Below are 16,069 nucleotides of genomic sequence, written 5' to 3' on the forward strand. Positions count from 1 at the left end.
AAAGGAAAGACCAAGAAAAACCAAGAGCGGCTTCAATTTTGGAAATTGGAGAATGGAGAATGGACATTTGCGAGGAATTGGCCAAGACGAGAGATGACGTACAAAGTACAACACGAGACCTTGGTACTCGACACTTGCCTTGGCTAGTAGTCTCAGCGCCATGATCTTTCTCGTCTTCTCTTTATACAAAGTATACTATATCGATATCTTTATTTCATTCTTTCAGATACTCTTCTTTCTTAAGCCGTCCCTTGCCTCTTCCTCTACAACGTACGTCTCTCAGAGTTCTCAAAATGTGCCGGAGGAAGCCAAGATGGCCAGACACATAGTCCCAAGGCCAAGACTAAAGTACCCTGTAGGTACAGAGACTTCGCAGGTGGTCACAACTGGTGCTGGCTCTAGCGCTTACTATCACAGTGGCTTCAGGGCTTGGCACAGTGGCTGCCAGTCACTAACGCGGGAACGGGGGGGCTTCCACTAACTGCTTCAGGCTAGCTAAGGCCCTGAGGAATGTCGTGCCCGCTATTGAGTTGTCACGAACCAGACAAACCGCCAAGGACTCTGTTCGTATGTATTTCCTTCTTTCCTTCTTTTTTTTTTTTTATCGCCTACTTTTTCCTTGTTTTCCCGTCTGGATTCCTTTTCACGGTGTCTTTGGCCCATAAGATATTACACAACCATCGCTTTATATTTCCCAGCTGATCCCCTTCTTTCACTTTCTCCTCCCCCCGTCAAAGACATCCGCCACGTCGTCGCCATGGCTCGGCATCGCGCTCGGCGCGGCGTCTCCTCCGCCAGCCAAGCAATTCCAACGTAGTAAAGACCAATCAGCGCCATCGTCGTCGTCATCTACGGCTACTTTTTACGGCTTGTCTTACACGTGTTGGTCTGGATGTCCAGGAGGAATAACTACCCGTGTCACCAGACGACTGTGGCTCACTGTCAAAGTCCTCGGAAGTCAAGACGTCCCGTCCCGAATATTTCATCTACATGCCAACTAGAAAACAGTTTCAGACACCGGTCTTCACTCAAGCTCAATCCCTCGCACACCCCGTAGGCTCAGCCCTCACCTCGGTCCTCAACGTCACCACGCTCGTCCTCACCGCACCGTCCTCGGGCACAGCACTCGCCGAGCTCGTCACCGTCGACAAAGTCTGCTCCACACCCGTCGCCGCCCCGCTATACAGCGTCGGCCCAGGCACCGTATACTCCGCCAGCGGCGACGACGAAATATCATACTCCAGCCCCGGGTCCGCCTCCACCACCTCCCCCTCCGCCACCCCTTGGTCCCAGTTATACAGCTCCGTGGCCCGGACCCCCGCCGGCCTCGCGTCCCCCCCGCCGACCACCTCGATGTTGACACACTGCGGGTAGTGCTGCGGCCCCCCCATAGTCGGCAGCAGCGCGTAGTGCAGCGCGATGAGCTCCTGCCGCAGCACGTAGTGCCCCGCCGCCAGGTCCTCGGGGATCTGCACCACGCGGCTCGAGTTGTTCTCGCGGAACAGGTCGCTGGCCCAGTACCCCGGCGCCGACGCGTGCTCGTCCGAGTCCACGTCCGGGTCGATCAGCCCTTCCGAGTCGACGAGGAAGAATTCCAGCTCCGTCTTGTTGGCCGTCGCGCACGCACCCGGGCCGTCGCCGCACCGCGCGAGGTATGTGAGCACGGGGCCCTTGTGCGATTCGGGGTACCCTTGCCACTGCACGTCGACGGTGCTGCCGGCTTGCACGGGGGCGTAGCCCTGCGCGTTGACCGCGTCGCGGTGGCAGACGATGTTGGGGCCGCGGTAGTCTTCATGGTTGACCCAGCCGTCGTCTGTCACTGTTGTGCCCCATGCTGCTAGCACGTCCGGGTTGTTGGGCACTTTGGGGTCGTAGCCGTCGTAGAGGACGCCGTCGACCACGATGTTGACGAGGCGGCTGTGGGCTGCTACGCCCGAGGCGCCGAGGAGTAGCGAGCTGAGGAGCGAGAGGGAGAGGGTTGTTGTGGGTGGCATCTTGGGGGCGTTGTTTATTTGTGTGTGGTTTTTGTCTTTTCCCTGCTATGTGTTCGACCGTGATGTGTTCGACCGTGATGTTCGATCGGCTGTCGAAGAACCCCTGATTCATCGACAAAACAGATCGATGCCAGACAAAGGCGATCGACGGCGAGAATATATAGTCCATCGCTGGGGCCTCGAAAATCCCTTTCCTCCTTCTTCCTTGTTTTCCTGAGGACAGGAAGCGATCCACGACGGGATGCTCTCCCGCCCGGCCGCGCGTGAGAACAAGGCCGAACCCCCAGGCTGTCGATCATTGTCGTGAAGGTAGTTACGTGACACGAAGCCATCAACGGGAACCAGTCGTTCGAGCGACTTTCATTACCGCGGATGGGACTCGTCGTGGTTTCCCAACTGTGGTAATTAATGGTAGAGCCAGATTTGTCGTTGAAAACGGGGGGATCGTCGCCCTAAATACTGGTTCCGGCCGTGGGACTGCGTGTCAACCAATTCCATCCCCCTTCTATCCGGCAGTTTGTCGATCAGTCGTTTCACATGTTGATTCCTCGTTCCGTGAGCCCAACAAGGCAATTGTAAACCTTCCGTGATGGTTTTTTCGTGGGGATCGTCGTCAGCATCCATTTTGCGGCCGAGTACGTCATGTCCAGAAGATGAAAGATCGGCCTTTAATCCTGCACAGGACTCTGTGAAGATCGCGCTGCCGTTCCTAATTGGGCCTTCAGGGGTTGAGAAAGCGAGGCTGACGTGGAAGGGGAGTAAATGTTGCCTGTCAGTTCCTCGTGATATGGAAAAAGTTCAACGACCTGTTCTTCTGCAGTGGACAAAGGAAGACGGCATTAGTCTAGCGGCCATGCTGTCTTTATTCACGAGTCTCGTTGTTCATCGCCGTGTGACGGCCAGCTGAGGCGACTCGATAAACTGTTGAATCGTCTATCACGAAGAAGTCAAGGTCCAGCGACGACAGCGCCTTCCAAGGTCACGAAAGTTGCTTCAAAGTCCCAGGAGAATCCACTCAGCGGGGTGTAGGTTGTGATACCTCGTCACAGGGCTTGGAAATGCCGCACATCGGTCATTGTCATTCCGTTCCATATGGATTCGAAGCACATCTTTTCTTTGGCTATGGATCCTCAGCAATAGTCATCTTCGCAATAGCTCTCATGCAACGGGTAACAGGCCACAGGATTCTCGGGATGGTAGCAGACAAGTGAGAGAAAACAGTGCGTTCAATGCTTCCTTCTTCGACGACCTCGAAAGGGCTCTACTTGTCGTCGAATGCTCTGTTTACCAGGCTCTCGAGTCGCATGTCCGAGAACCAGGACACCCACGAGGTCAGTATCGCCAACTCAGTTTTTGGTGTTTTCAATGTTCTCTTATTCCGCGGTGGTCCAAAATACTTTGTCTCTTGGTCTAGTGCGCTGATGGCACGGCGCCGGCTTTTCAGGGTCCTGACGAGCGGATCTACCCTAGGTCTGACAGATTAGATGCCAATGGAAATCCCTTGGCTCGGAATTACTGAGTCGTGTCGCTCATTCACAAGACAAAAAAAAAAAAAAAAAAAAAAAAAAGAAAAAAGAAAAAGGAACAAAAAAGGAAAGGAAACGCGACCAAGCTACCTGCTTACATAAGTGGCAATCGGTGACGATAACGAAAGTGACCTCGCTGACTATGCCTCCTTTGCTGTTTGACATGTACCCAAAGTTACTGCAATTCCTTGTGTAGTGATTGGATCTAGCTGCTACTGCGTCCTCTGCTTCCAGTCCGTTTCGCCCTCTCCGTCCCACTAACGGCCGATCCCCTCCGTATTAAAATACGTTTTCGACCTGCCACCGTTTCTACCTCATTTCTATCAAGTACGAATACACAGCACTTTGTTTTTTCAACTCCTGTTCTCCCTCCCACGTTTTCTTCCTTTTTTCTGGGTTTGGTCGTTTATTTCTTCCTCATACGACATGATGCAGACCGAACCCGAGGACGTGTACCTTCGCCTCCCTTGAGTCCCAACTGCTTCGTATGATTCAAGTTCTCAAGGATTCTCACCCATCTATCTGATTCCCAGCCATCTGATTAGCAGGCTGGTTCTCGGGCTGGTTCTCGGGCTGGTTCTCGGGCTGGTTCTCGGGCTGGTTCTCGGGCTGGTTCTCGGGCTGGTTCTCGGGCTGGTTCTCGGGCTGGTTCTCGGGCTGGTTCTCGGGCTGCTTCTCGGGCTGGTTCTCGGGCTGGTTCTCGGGCTGCTTCTCGGGCTGGTTCTCGGGCTGGTTCTCGGGCTGGTTCTCGGGCTGGTTCTCGGGCTGGTTCTCGGGCTGGTTCTCGGGCTGGTTCTCGGGCTGGTTCTCGGGCTGGTTCTCGGGCTGGTTCTCGGGCTGGTTCTCGGGCTGGTTCTCGGGCTGCTTCTCGGGCTGCTTCTCGACCTGCTTCTCGGGCTGCTTCTCGACCTGCTTCTCGGGCTGCTTCCGTAGTTCCTCGACCTGACCCTCAGACGCCTTGGAGCTAGCCCCCTTCCTATCCATCTCGGCTTTCAAGGATCTAAGCTGCTGCTTCGCCCAAAAGACTCTCCGCATTTGTCGCTGCGCCCGCAAGTCATAGCAATGGAGCATCCTCCTGGCCTGCCAGAGCTCGTGCTGCCGCCGATACTGCTTCTCCAGGCGGTCCATGGCCGCCGACGTCTCGTCCAGATGCATCACGGCCTCTTGGAGCCGTTGCACCAACACGGTCCTCGGGGCCTTCGGCAATCTCCGTCTGGTGCCAGCCCCGACCCCGACTGTCCTGATGACTTTCAAGGCGGCCCGGACACCTAGCAGGGCAGCCGACAAGGCCGTACCAGCGTCCACATAGCGTCGGGGGTCGAGAGGGCGCTGGATTTCCCACCATTCCTCCCTGTCGTGCTGGGATGCCATCAGGTCGTCCGGGGCGTCGTGCGCGGCGGCAAGCTCGCGCCAGGCCTTGTCGAGTTGCTTGATTTTGTCTGCGAGCTGGGCAGCATAGGTCTGGTGCTGGAGGCATCCGATGGCCATGTACTCGTACCACGTCGTTAGGGGATCCTGGCGGCTGGCGTCCTTTTCTACCCGTATGTCCCACGCGGCCACGCCATCCAGCGCGAGGCATTCCTGGATCAGGTCACTGTACATGGTGGCGGCGGAGCCCCCCTTGACTGGCTTCCCGGCTTCGTCCCTCCAGGCTTCCATCGACTCGTCCAGCATACGTGCGCGCCAGTCGCTCTGCAGCACGTCGAGGAAACGCTGCCAGTCTTCCATCTGGCGGGTGAATACCATCCCATCGCTGCTGTGCAAACCCCAGGGCCATATAATATCGGGGGAGGCCGTTGGATTCTTGACAACCTCCTCGATGAGTCTGCTCGGGTAGCATGGCCGGCCGCCAGTACGGAGGAGCTCGAGGCGCTTCTCCTTCTCTTGCTCGATATTGGCGTGTACCTGGTCAGGCACGGGCACATGTCCGTTTCCGTTTCCTGAGGTGTGCATGGTCGTCTAGAGCTCTACTGTCTGGAATCTGTTGGCGCTGTCTATGTTCGTTCTTGGGTTCAATGCTGATTACTGGTGACCGACAAGGGAAGATGAGCAGCTGGCGGTGTTTGTTTTGGCAGAGTGGCCATATATCCATCCAGGACTGCTCATGACTTGGGCTGCTTCACTCGATCACTCCTACCCGGGCAACTAACTTTGTACGTGTGTGTTCCTGTCGGTTTGGATCCAGTGTCCCAACTTGAACCTTACATGGCCAGCACGATCTAGTGGCTACATGTAGACACAACTTTATCGGCCAGGACGACCCGTAGCTTCATTCGCAGACCGATCATGTCGTTGTGGCAGTCACAAGCGGCTTATAGTTCAGTGCTATCCCCTGACTGAGTGAGAGTCTCTTGCCGAATCTATAACACACTGCAAGCCACATGAACCTACAGAATCTACCGGACGACCGTTGGGCAGAACCTTGACGATCCAGACAATGATAATTGACATGATTTAGGATAAACGTATAACGTTATTTCAGCGGTAGAACTAACTATTACTTTGCCACATCGTGCGTTGGGCCACATTTCAGAATCTGGACCACTGGACCAGACACAGCCTCTATCCACGGAGACCAGCTTTTTTCTCTTATACACACCCCTTCCCCATTGAAAGCACATGCAATCTATGCAATCTACTTAGGGTCGTTCCGTCAAAAAGGCCCAATCAACTTGGCAGTTCCATCTCGAGAAGAAACCCGGTCCGTGGGTTAAATGCGTGGTACAGAGAAGAGAATCGAGAGAGGGGGTACCGGTAGAAGGGTAAAGATGAGACTTGATTTATCCAGAGCATGTCAAACTTGACGATAGCTTCAGTTACTGGCTCAATGTGGCGAATACTTCAAGTCAGTCGACCTCTTCCCGCCCCCCGCTGTCTGCTGCCCACTGCCCGCTGCCCGCGTGACCCGGCGGTTAACACGCCGAATACGACCCCAGGCACGTTTCTCTAGTCAGTCGGCAGCGCTGGGCCGGAGCATGCCCAAGCTGACCGACTTACATCCCACCCTCTCGTCCCGCCTCCCGCCCTCCGCCGTCCCCCGCTTGCCGCCCTGCCTTGGCTCCACACCTCCTCTGAAGACTATCATTCCGGTTAATTAGGAGCAGGCCGGATGGGCGCTTACACGGCAGGAAGAGGGGACACCGAAGCTGTCAGAGGAACACCGAGCACGAATTGGGTCTGACAGGTCGAGTGTGCCGGGACGAGACACACTGAGTTGCCTTTACCGTATGAAGTTGCCTTTACCGTACAAATCTTTAATGTGACGAGGCGTCTAAAAGAAACTCGAGGACCATGACATGACATGCAAAGTCGTGACCCGAATCATCACCATCACTGACCAGCTTCTTCATGTCACCCTTGAAGCGAAACTAGTAGACCTATATGTGAAGTGGATATGAAATTCATGCACTGCTACATGTGTAGACCCGTCAACCAGAATCTCAGCGTTCCTTTGTTCGGTACCACTTGGCGGCGGCCTCCCAGAACCACGGTATAACAAAGCGTGGGAGCTTATAGCAGGTTGGCTGCTGTCAACCCGGTTGCTATCCGATACGAGCAGCGTTGGAGAATGTGGCCGATCTTTACTGTAAAGACAGTAGTCTTCCCGAGGTGTCGACTGTTTGTCAGGTCTCGCATGTAGGTCGCAGAGTTGTCTAAACCAACGACATGTTCGATTTCGACGACTAACCATAGTATTCAGGTTCATTTGGGAGAATCATCTTCATGTTGTCAACGAGGCCTACCTCTTTCACGATCATGTCTACTTGCTCTCGTAGACACTCTGCTAATTAATCCCTATTGGAGCGCCTATTATCCAAGCCGCATGCTCATTGCCTTTCGCCGGTAAAATGCTACGATGCTGAGTATCGCTGCACGCCCGTATGCAGCACCGTCGAGGTCTCCCCACGCGGCGCCCTGGACCCAGCCTGGAGCGACATTTTATATTGCCCAGCGTCGTGTTTATAGTGCCCAGGACCCAGCCAGTATACCCGAGCCAACTGTCAGCTCTGCCAGAAATCCTGCTGACCAAACTCGGCGGGGCGACTGAACGAAGAATCGCATTCCCCATGATGAGCTACGGGCGTCAGAACCCTGGAATTCTTGGCCGGCAGTCTATAGGGCCACGACTGAACTTCAGCCGAGAACAATCCAAAACATGTCGTCGTGATTCTTCCAGTCTTCCCCCGGCCTTCATTTTAGCCTATATACGCAAGTGCCGTGAGCCTAATCCCTCCCACCGGCTGGTAGGGCGGGGCCCCAGAGTCCCCAGACGACTAGGTGAAGGACCTCCGTCCTCCCATTTGATTGTTTCTGTCGAGGTTCTGGTTCTACCGCGACAACGGTTGATCTCCATTCTCTATTCACGACAAGCTTTGATCAACCGTCTATCACTTCCTCGAACAAGTGAGGATCGTCCGGCGACGTTTGTCAGAACCAGGTAGAGGGAGGACAAAGTCTGGTACTGGAGGCCAGAAACCAAGCCGGCAGGACGCATAGTCACGCATTACGGCTTGCTGATCAAAAGATGGAGGCAGAGGAGCGTGCATCGACGACTAGTCTACAAACGGCACGCCAAGCGATTCCATCCCTGCTGCCGAATCGTCTAGTTTGGGTTTTCCGGGGTATGATGTTCCGTTCAGGGTAATATGCCGGCTCCTTTCAGGCGCCAGGCTTTCGCCCCAGACCAATTCCCCAGAGCTACCCGGTTATGATGCTCGACCCTTGTTCTTCATGGGAAATGTGCCGGAGCAGAAGGCCCTACGACTTGTTAAGGTAATTGTCGCGGGAGACGATGTCTCACGAACCCCTGAACGCTTTGGGCCCAGGCTTGGAACCATGACCCATGTCGTGGTCGGGACTTTAACCGTCGAATAAGACACCGTCCGAGGCGTTCCGCCGCGTCCGGCAAAGATCAGCATTATCGGCTTTCTTGCTCGCTGCCCAGTCATGGGTACAGGCAACGCCGCTAGACTCACTTGGTACTCCGTCCGGCTGTAGCGTCAGTCCTGTCTCGGCCTCCATGATGTGATAGGTATGGCGGGAGAGCCATGGACTGGTGGAGTTTTGGAAATAGCCTAGAAGGTTTCTCCGCACATTGTCCAAGGGGGCGACGGGGTTGCCGTCACTGGGATCCCGGTTCTGGGCTCTGGGCTCCCGGTTCTGGCTCTGGGGCCCCGGTTCTGGGATCCTTTAGAGGAAGAGACGAGCAAAAAGAGGGTGGTCCGTGACGCAAATCTGAATATATAAAGGCGTCGACAGTTCCGGCAAAGATCATCATCTCTCTCACCTCATCCTCATCCACAGGCATCACAGATCAACACCTGAGAAGCATCCCCTCAAAGCAACAATGGTTTCCTTCAAGTCCCTCCTCGTGGCCGCGGCCGCCATCACCTCGGTCATTGCTGCCCCCTTTGACCTCCTCAACCAGCGTGACGATGGCAACTCGACCGAGATCCTCGAGAAGCGCCAGATGACCCCCAACAGCGAGGGTTACCACAACGGCTACTTCTACTCGTGGTGGTCCGACGGTGGCGGTTCCGCCACCTACACCATGGGTCCCGGCTCCCAGTACGCCGTCCAGTGGAGGAACACTGGCAACTTTGTCGGTGGCAAGGGCTGGAACCCGGGCAATGGCCGGTAAGTCGAGTCTCCTCTGTCTCCCTATGTCTTTCATGGACGCCGCCCTAACTCGGCCACAGCACCATCAACTATGGCGGCTACTTCGGCCCCCAGGGCAACGGCTACCTCTGCGTCTACGGCTGGACTCGCAACCCCCTCGTCGAGTACTACGTCATTGAGAACTACGGCACCTACAACCCCGGCAGCCAGGCCCAGTACAAGGGCAGCTTCTGGTCCGACGGCGACAACTACAACATCTACCAGTCTACCCGCCACAACCAGCCCTCCATCGACGGAACCCGCACCTTCCAGCAGTACTGGTCCATCCGCAACAACAAGCGCTCCGGCGGCTCCGTCAACATGCAGAACCACTTCAACGCCTGGGCCCAGCACGGCATGCACCTCGGCCAGCACTACTACCAGATCATGGCCACCGAGGGCTACCAGAGCAGCGGTTCCTCCGAGGTCTACGTCCAGACCCACTAGTAGGTCTATCCTCTTCGTCGTCTACTCGGGCTGGCGCTAATCCTGAACAGAATTCCCCATTTCGTCGACAAGTAGGACGCGCCTCCGCAGCAGGCGTAGTCTGGGGCATGGGCTTGCTTTTGCTCTCGCAAACCCGTCCGCTGGCCTCATGGGAAACTAGACCATCCGTGGTCCAAGGCAGCGCTGGAGTTCTGGTGTAGAGGTTTCGGGAATCGGAGAAGCTCGTCAGATGAGGTTATGATGTGACGAGGGATGATGGACAATTCAATTTCTTGGGCATTTGTTTGCAGCTTGATATCCCTTTTGCAGTCTCTGAGGTCTGTAGGATCTCAGAGGTCGTCTCGCAACAGCGCATTCAAATATATCCTTGGACAAGCATAACCTTCCTCGAGTAGTATGCTGCAATACTTCGTTCACTTGATCATAATGTGATTAGAAGATCCGAGATTCGGTCAAGGATTCCAACAACTATACTAGAACGCGTGCAGTGCCTTGAAGCGACGAAGAGACTTGACTGATAACTATACCGACGTCCAATGAAGCGGCGGAAGAAGTGAGTTGATAGACTGGCGACATCTTCAACTAGATCCAATCGAATTAAAATTGAGAATAAAATAATCATGTCAGTCATATATCGTGCGGAACGGTCGTAGTGCTTCTATGTCTTCGCCGCGGTGGGCGAATTCTATCAACACGCCCCGTAACCAACCCCCTTAACCGGCGACCCCTTGACTCCATCGCTCTGATCCCTGGCCGCCTCAACATCGTCCACCTCGCCCTCCTCGTCCAGAATCTCCAACGGAGCGCCAAAAGTGCCGAAATAATCCACCTCGTCCACCTCGCGAGGTCTCTGGATCGGGGAGACAACGTAGTGACAAACCAAATACGTCAAGACGGCCAGCGCACATCCCGCCGGCCAAGCCATATAGTAAAGATGCGACCACCCCGGCGACACGACATCAGGATCTCGCACGCGCATCACAAAGCCCGGCAGCAGCGGCCACGTACCAGCGATCCACGCCACCACGGCCCGCCAGTTGACGCCGTTCCAGTACCAGTAGATGCTTTCGCTCGAGACGTCGTACAAGTGCGTCAGCCGCAGCCGGCGCGCGCGGACCACGTAGTAATCCGCAAACATGACGCCCATCAGCGACCCGAGGAACACGCCGTACCCCCCCATGACAGCGAGGAACTTGTTCGCCCCGTTCAGCAGCTGCCACGGCTGCATGACAAACGCCGAGGCGGCCGTGAGGTAACCGCCCCTGCGGAGGTTGAAGACCCGGGGCGCGAGGGCCGACAGGTCGATGCCGTTGGAGAGGGCGTTCTGCGCCACGGCGATGCCAAACTGCGCCATGATGAAAGCCAGCGACGCGAACGCGACAGCCACGCGCGCGCTGGCGCTATCGTCGTAATGCGCCTGCAGGGCGTCGAGGAACCGGTACGGCTCCCAGACCAAGGAACCCCGGGTAGCGGGGAACAGCTCGGCGGCGCACGACGTGCACACCATACCGATAAAAGACACGACGATGGTGTTTGTAGGGACGAAGAGGAGCTGGGCCATCAGCTGGTCGCGCGGCCGGCGGGCGAACCGCGTGTAATCCGACTGGCTGCACAGGTGGGTGGCAATACCGGAGATGTTAGTACAAATACCCAGGACGATCATCCATGCGAGCCGGGACCCCTTGGCCGGTTGCACGCCGGCGATGCCCTCAATGTCGCCGACCATGGGCCCCAGCCCGCCAGCCTGGACGACGCTCCAGATGAGCAGCACGAAGACGGCGGGGATGACGGTGACGGCGGCGGCGGCAAAGGGGACCTGGTACCGCTCGGGCCGGATCCAGATGAGCGGGAGGCAGAAGAGGGAGAAGAGGATGAAACCGATAAAGTCGGCCACGGTCATGGTGCCGCCTGCGAGGGGCGTGTCGAGGGAGTTGAAGCCGGGCCAGAGCGCGGCGATGAAGGTGCGCACGCACTGGCCGCCCCAGTAGACCTGGGTCGAGTACCAAATAAAGGAGAGCATGATGCGCTGCACCATGGGCACGAGGGCTCCCCACATGCCCCAGCTGCTCTTCTGCAGGATGGAGAAGCCAATGTGCCACTTTGCCCCCGGCGCGCCGGTCATGACGCAGATGACGCCGACGATGCAGTGGCCCACAATGACGGTGGCCATGGCCTGCCAGACGGTGAGGCCCAGGGCGATGAGGGCCGACCCGGTGCACCAGCCGCCAATGTTGAAGGAGCCCGTGACGATCCAGAGGCCGACAAACTGCCACGGGCCGTAGGTTCGGCGGGAGGCGGGCAACGGCCGCGTGTCGCGGTTGATGTAGGCCGTCGTTTCCACGTCGGATTCCCGTGGCACCTGAAGGCGACGGAGCGCCATCGTCAACGGGAGAAGCCACTGCATGGTAGGCATGGATCGATAGCGAGGTTTGGTTCAGGGGGTCTAACCCGATCCATGACCATTGACCAGATAGCTCAGGTTGGTGTGAGACCTAATATCCCCGGACTAGGCACAATATATTCCCCGCGTCCTTAGATCCGGGCGGTCCCATGGGCTTGCTAAAGCACGGGACGTGGAGGGGGGCGGCCAGATCGGTCCCCATGGACGGTCCCTTTCGCCCGCGTGATATAGCACGCCGACGGCGTCCTCCCACGCTGGGGTAAAAAGCGGGCACATGGCGAGCTAAGGCAAGCCAAGAACAACGGATCAAAAGTCCGACGGTGACGTGGGGTGGGCGAGTTGTTTGACCATCTCCATCGAAGAAGGCACATGTGTCTTGTTGCCGTGGACTCGTGTCGCCCGATGAGGCAGCTAGGTGGGCATTGTTCGCTGGCTGGGTGGTCATACAACGTAGGTAGGTTATGCAAGGTTGGATCTCACGTTCTTGGCGGTGTTGAATTACAATGGCATTCATACCAGGTCGGAGAATTGAGGTCTGCTGGGCCAAGACAGCCAGATTAGGGGGACTTTTGTCTGGCTAGTCGTTGCGCTGTTATCCACTTCGGCCAAGACGGACAGGGGGTCGTGGGGGCCACTGCAGAAGCAAGTCGAAGCCAGTAGCGTGTGAGCATCGTAGCGTGTTAGTGGTTGGTCGCAGATGAGGTCGGCCAGGTTGATCTTGGGGACTATGCCGGAATTGGTGGTGATCTCCAGTCTATGTCTGAGAAGCAAGGAATGTTCAGTCACCGGCATCCCCTGGCAGTGGGACAGTGGCAGTGACGTAGAGCCGTTGCACAGGTTCGTGGACAAGCTGCACTGAGACGACGGACGCTGATTGATAGCCGGCGACCCGCCTTATGGTCGACCACGCAAGCCCCAGAACGTCGACAGTAGATTAGTGAGTGTTCTGTCCATGTCCTGGAATAGCATCATAATTCAGAAAACGCTGAACAAAAGCTTGAGCTAAGAAATGTTCGCGACGAGACCCTATATTCTTCGGTATCTGGGCCTCAGGCCCTACTCTTCATCGACGTGAATCAAGCCGACGTTTTTGGCCAGTCCTCTGAACGAGACAGGATACTCGTACGCTACAGTTGGGAAACCCAAAGTGTGCATCTTGTTGTGTGTCTTGATGTTTCTTCAAGAGCAACTTTGCCCTAGAGGTGAACAGAGTATTCCTCTGTATTGTGCGAGAAACCCCCGGGGGTAAGATCTTTAGCAGAATAATCATTCAACGGCTCAACGGGACTCCCAAGTCAAGACTGGGACTAGTTGGATGAACCAACATTCATTCATGGCCTTGAATTCAACGCTTAAAGTGCAGCGTGTATCATCATCTTGTCGACGTGAGGCATGCGAGAAAAAAACGACTACCGTCAGCCGGATGCCGAATTATACGCCTGAAACTGACCAGCCCAGTCCACATCCGCAGTAAGGCCGCCAAACGACCCCGGCCACGGAATGTGCTCCAGGTACTCCATGGGGATGGTGTAGTTGGCGTGCGGGACGACGAAATGGTGGATCGGCACCTCGGCGGTGCTCTGGCCCGGCGCCGCCTGGGACGCCTCGGGCTCGTTGAGGATGGACAGAGTGTCCGGCGGCTGCGTCTTGGCCAGGTAGTCGTCGATGCGGCCGATGTGGTGGGAGAGCCTGTTTCCGGCTTCCACGGCCGACGGGAGGGAGGGGCCCAGGTTCTCGAGGAAGATGGCCATTGCTCGTCTGTCATGCGAAACCGGTTAGATTCATTTCAACTGATTTGGTAGACGACCACCGGATCTCTTTGGCTCACATGACTTCGCGCAGATGATTATACTCGGCGGGATGGAGTGGGCGTCCGATGAAGCTGGTCAGCATGTGGCCAACGCCAGCCAATTCCTGTAACTGGAGGGGAAAGTCTGTCAGACCGGGGTTGCCGGAGCACGTCGCAAGGAGGCCAGGGTACACTACCATGGGAGAACCGATGGCCCGGAGATAGTCCACAGGTGTGTGGGACATGTCCTCAATCAGCTCGGCAGCAGCGCGGCATGCCTCTCTGAATTTCACGTCCTGGCAGGAAAAGGAGGTCATTCTGAGGAGCTACAGAAGTGTCAGCCAGCTTGTACGCGAGACTTATCCGTGCGGCATGGCAACACGGCTCAACGGATACATACCTGAATCGTACAGGCTATATTGGCGACCTGGAAACCGCATAAATTGGACTCGAGGTCGTGGGAAGGAGGCTGCGCACGGGCAAGATAGGCCGGGAGCGCGTCCCTCTGCGACAAGACGCGCGTGAGCAGCTCATCGACGGGAGGAGCCATGGAACCATATCCCCCGTACAAGCTACCCCGGTCGACGGCGGCGATCTTGCGGGCTCGAGAGCGAACAACGACATGCTCGAGGACGCGGTAGAGATCGGTAATGTAGTTCCAGCCTATCAACCACCCACCGCGGACAAAGGGCGCGCCATCGGGGCTACCAGCAGAAGGTCCCGTCGTCGCCGACGGTGAGGCGTCGAGGCCCGGCGGCACGGATGGGTAGGCGACGGCGGCCTGCATCTCGGGACAGCGGACGACGTGGCCCATGATCAGGGCGGTGTGGACCTCGAGACGGTACATGGACCAGAAGAACTGGCGGCGGACGTGGCGCTCGAGGGGGTCCAGCTGTGCGGGCCAGCGGGACTCGTTGTGAAAGTTGTGCTGGGCGACGACGGCGTGGTAGAGGCCGAGGGACTGGTGGAGGCGCGGGGCGTCGCCGAGCTGGATGGCGGCGAGGGACAGGGTGGCGAGGGTCTGGAGGTAGGGGAAGCAGTCGGCGGCGGGGACGTCGCGTGGGACGGCCCTCGTGGCGTCGTCGAGGTAGGCCTGCTGGTGGCGGGGCTCGACGGGGACGGAGAAGCGCAGGGTGAAGACGGCGCCGTCGCGGACGTGGCACGAGCTGATGGCGCAGATGGCCATGAGGCGGGCGAAGGAGGCGCGGCTGGACGAGAGCCGGCAGCGGTCCCATTCGGCGAGGATGAGGGATTCGGCGAAGAAGGGAAAGATGGGATACACGGTATCGAAGAAGATGTGGATGAGGCCACGGACGAGGTCGGGGTCGCCGTGACGCGCCTCGTTGTAGACCCATGCGTCATCTCCAGCGGCGGTTGGGGCGGTGGTTGGAGCGGCAGTGCCTCCCCTATTCGAGGAGCTGTCGGGGGACGATTTGGACTTGACGCCCCGCTTGGCAGCTACGCGGGTCCATGTGCATGCTGCGCCGTGCTCGACGCAGGTCAGGCAGGTGATGGGCCCGGGGGTAGAGGAGCTGCTGGCCGCCTGGTCCACCCCGGGAGGAAGTTTGCATTTGCGGCCGCGACGATGGCAAAAATCGCAGGCCTTGGTGACACGGCGGCGTTTTATGACGATTTTCTCGTGAGTATAAGGAGGGTGGTGGTGATGATGATGATGATGATGATGGGGATGGCCCTGGTCGTCGGGAATGCTGCCGGCCGAGACTGTAGGGGACTCGTGCTTGAGGTTGTACGGCACCGGCGCGTCGTGCGTACTTGTCGTCATGGTACAACGCCGCCGTTGACGTCTTCCGTCCAATGGGACTGGGACATTAGCAGACTGTCCAAGACATGCGGCTGGACAGTAGGATGATGAGAGTAGCGTAGCGATGAATTAGGCGGGTACGAGAGGGGAGGAGATAGCGATGGGCTGAGGATGGAAGAACATTGGAGACGAGCGATGGATATGGCAAGACGCTTTGGCGGAGCTGAAGCGGAGTGAAGAGTCGAGAGACTCGACGAGAGGTGAGGTCTGAGGTCTGAGAAGTGAAGCCGGAGCAAGTGTGACCGATGCGGAGTGAGTGGAGTGATTAGTCATGTTGATTATGTGATATTGATCTAACTGGAATGAGTTTAGAATGGGATGTCTAAATGACTAATCAGATTCGAAAGTCAGATGGTAAGGTACCTAGGTACTTCGTAGACCGTGACCGATGGAAGAACACAACACCACGCAAATCGACATGGACGAGCCAAG

At 56.9% G+C, this 16,069-nt stretch overlaps 5 protein-coding genes across 5 annotated transcripts; 1 reads left to right on the plus strand and 4 right to left on the minus strand.

Moving 5' to 3' along the window:
- Positions 1-422: 422 nt before the first annotated feature.
- On the minus strand, positions 423-2,163 carry ACRALDRAFT_2039518 (glycoside hydrolase family 61 protein; the record flags this gene model as incomplete). Its single annotated transcript, XM_071020968.1, has 3 exons — positions 423-491; positions 1,071-1,956; positions 2,111-2,163. The coding sequence occupies 3 exons, from the start codon at positions 2,161-2,163 to the stop codon at positions 423-425; spliced, it is 1,008 nt and encodes a 335-aa protein (XP_070880013.1).
- A 1,867-nt stretch (positions 2,164-4,030) lies between these two features.
- On the minus strand, positions 4,031-5,473 carry ACRALDRAFT_1066613 (uncharacterized protein; the record flags this gene model as incomplete). Its single annotated transcript, XM_071017371.1, has 1 exon — positions 4,031-5,473. The coding sequence occupies one exon, from the start codon at positions 5,471-5,473 to the stop codon at positions 4,031-4,033; it is 1,443 nt and encodes a 480-aa protein (XP_070880014.1).
- Positions 5,474-8,867: 3,394 nt separating this feature from the next.
- On the plus strand, positions 8,868-9,625 carry ACRALDRAFT_1027453 (glycoside hydrolase family 11 protein; the record flags this gene model as incomplete). Its single annotated transcript, XM_071014817.1, has 2 exons — positions 8,868-9,157; positions 9,220-9,625. 2 exons carry the CDS (start codon positions 8,868-8,870, stop codon positions 9,623-9,625), a joined length of 696 nt encoding a protein of 231 aa, XP_070880015.1.
- Positions 9,626-10,313: 688 nt separating this feature from the next.
- On the minus strand, positions 10,314-12,005 carry ACRALDRAFT_1026182 (uncharacterized protein; the record flags this gene model as incomplete). The annotated part of the gene is made up of 1 exon (XM_071014781.1): positions 10,314-12,005. One exon carries the CDS (start codon positions 12,003-12,005, stop codon positions 10,314-10,316), a length of 1,692 nt encoding a protein of 563 aa, XP_070880016.1.
- Positions 12,006-13,441: 1,436 nt separating this feature from the next.
- Positions 13,442-15,598, minus strand: ACRALDRAFT_1066610 (uncharacterized protein; the record flags this gene model as incomplete). The annotated part of the gene is made up of 3 exons (XM_071017370.1): positions 13,442-13,784; positions 13,855-14,141; positions 14,216-15,598. The coding sequence occupies 3 exons, from the start codon at positions 15,596-15,598 to the stop codon at positions 13,442-13,444; spliced, it is 2,013 nt and encodes a 670-aa protein (XP_070880017.1).
- Positions 15,599-16,069: the final 471 nt, after the last annotated feature.

Source organism: Sodiomyces alcalophilus (assembly GCF_042370955.1).
Source record: "Sodiomyces alcalophilus JCM 7366 unplaced genomic scaffold ACRALscaffold_1, whole genome shotgun sequence".
In the NCBI taxonomy this organism is placed as follows: domain Eukaryota; kingdom Fungi; phylum Ascomycota; class Sordariomycetes; order Glomerellales; family Plectosphaerellaceae; genus Sodiomyces; species Sodiomyces alcalophilus.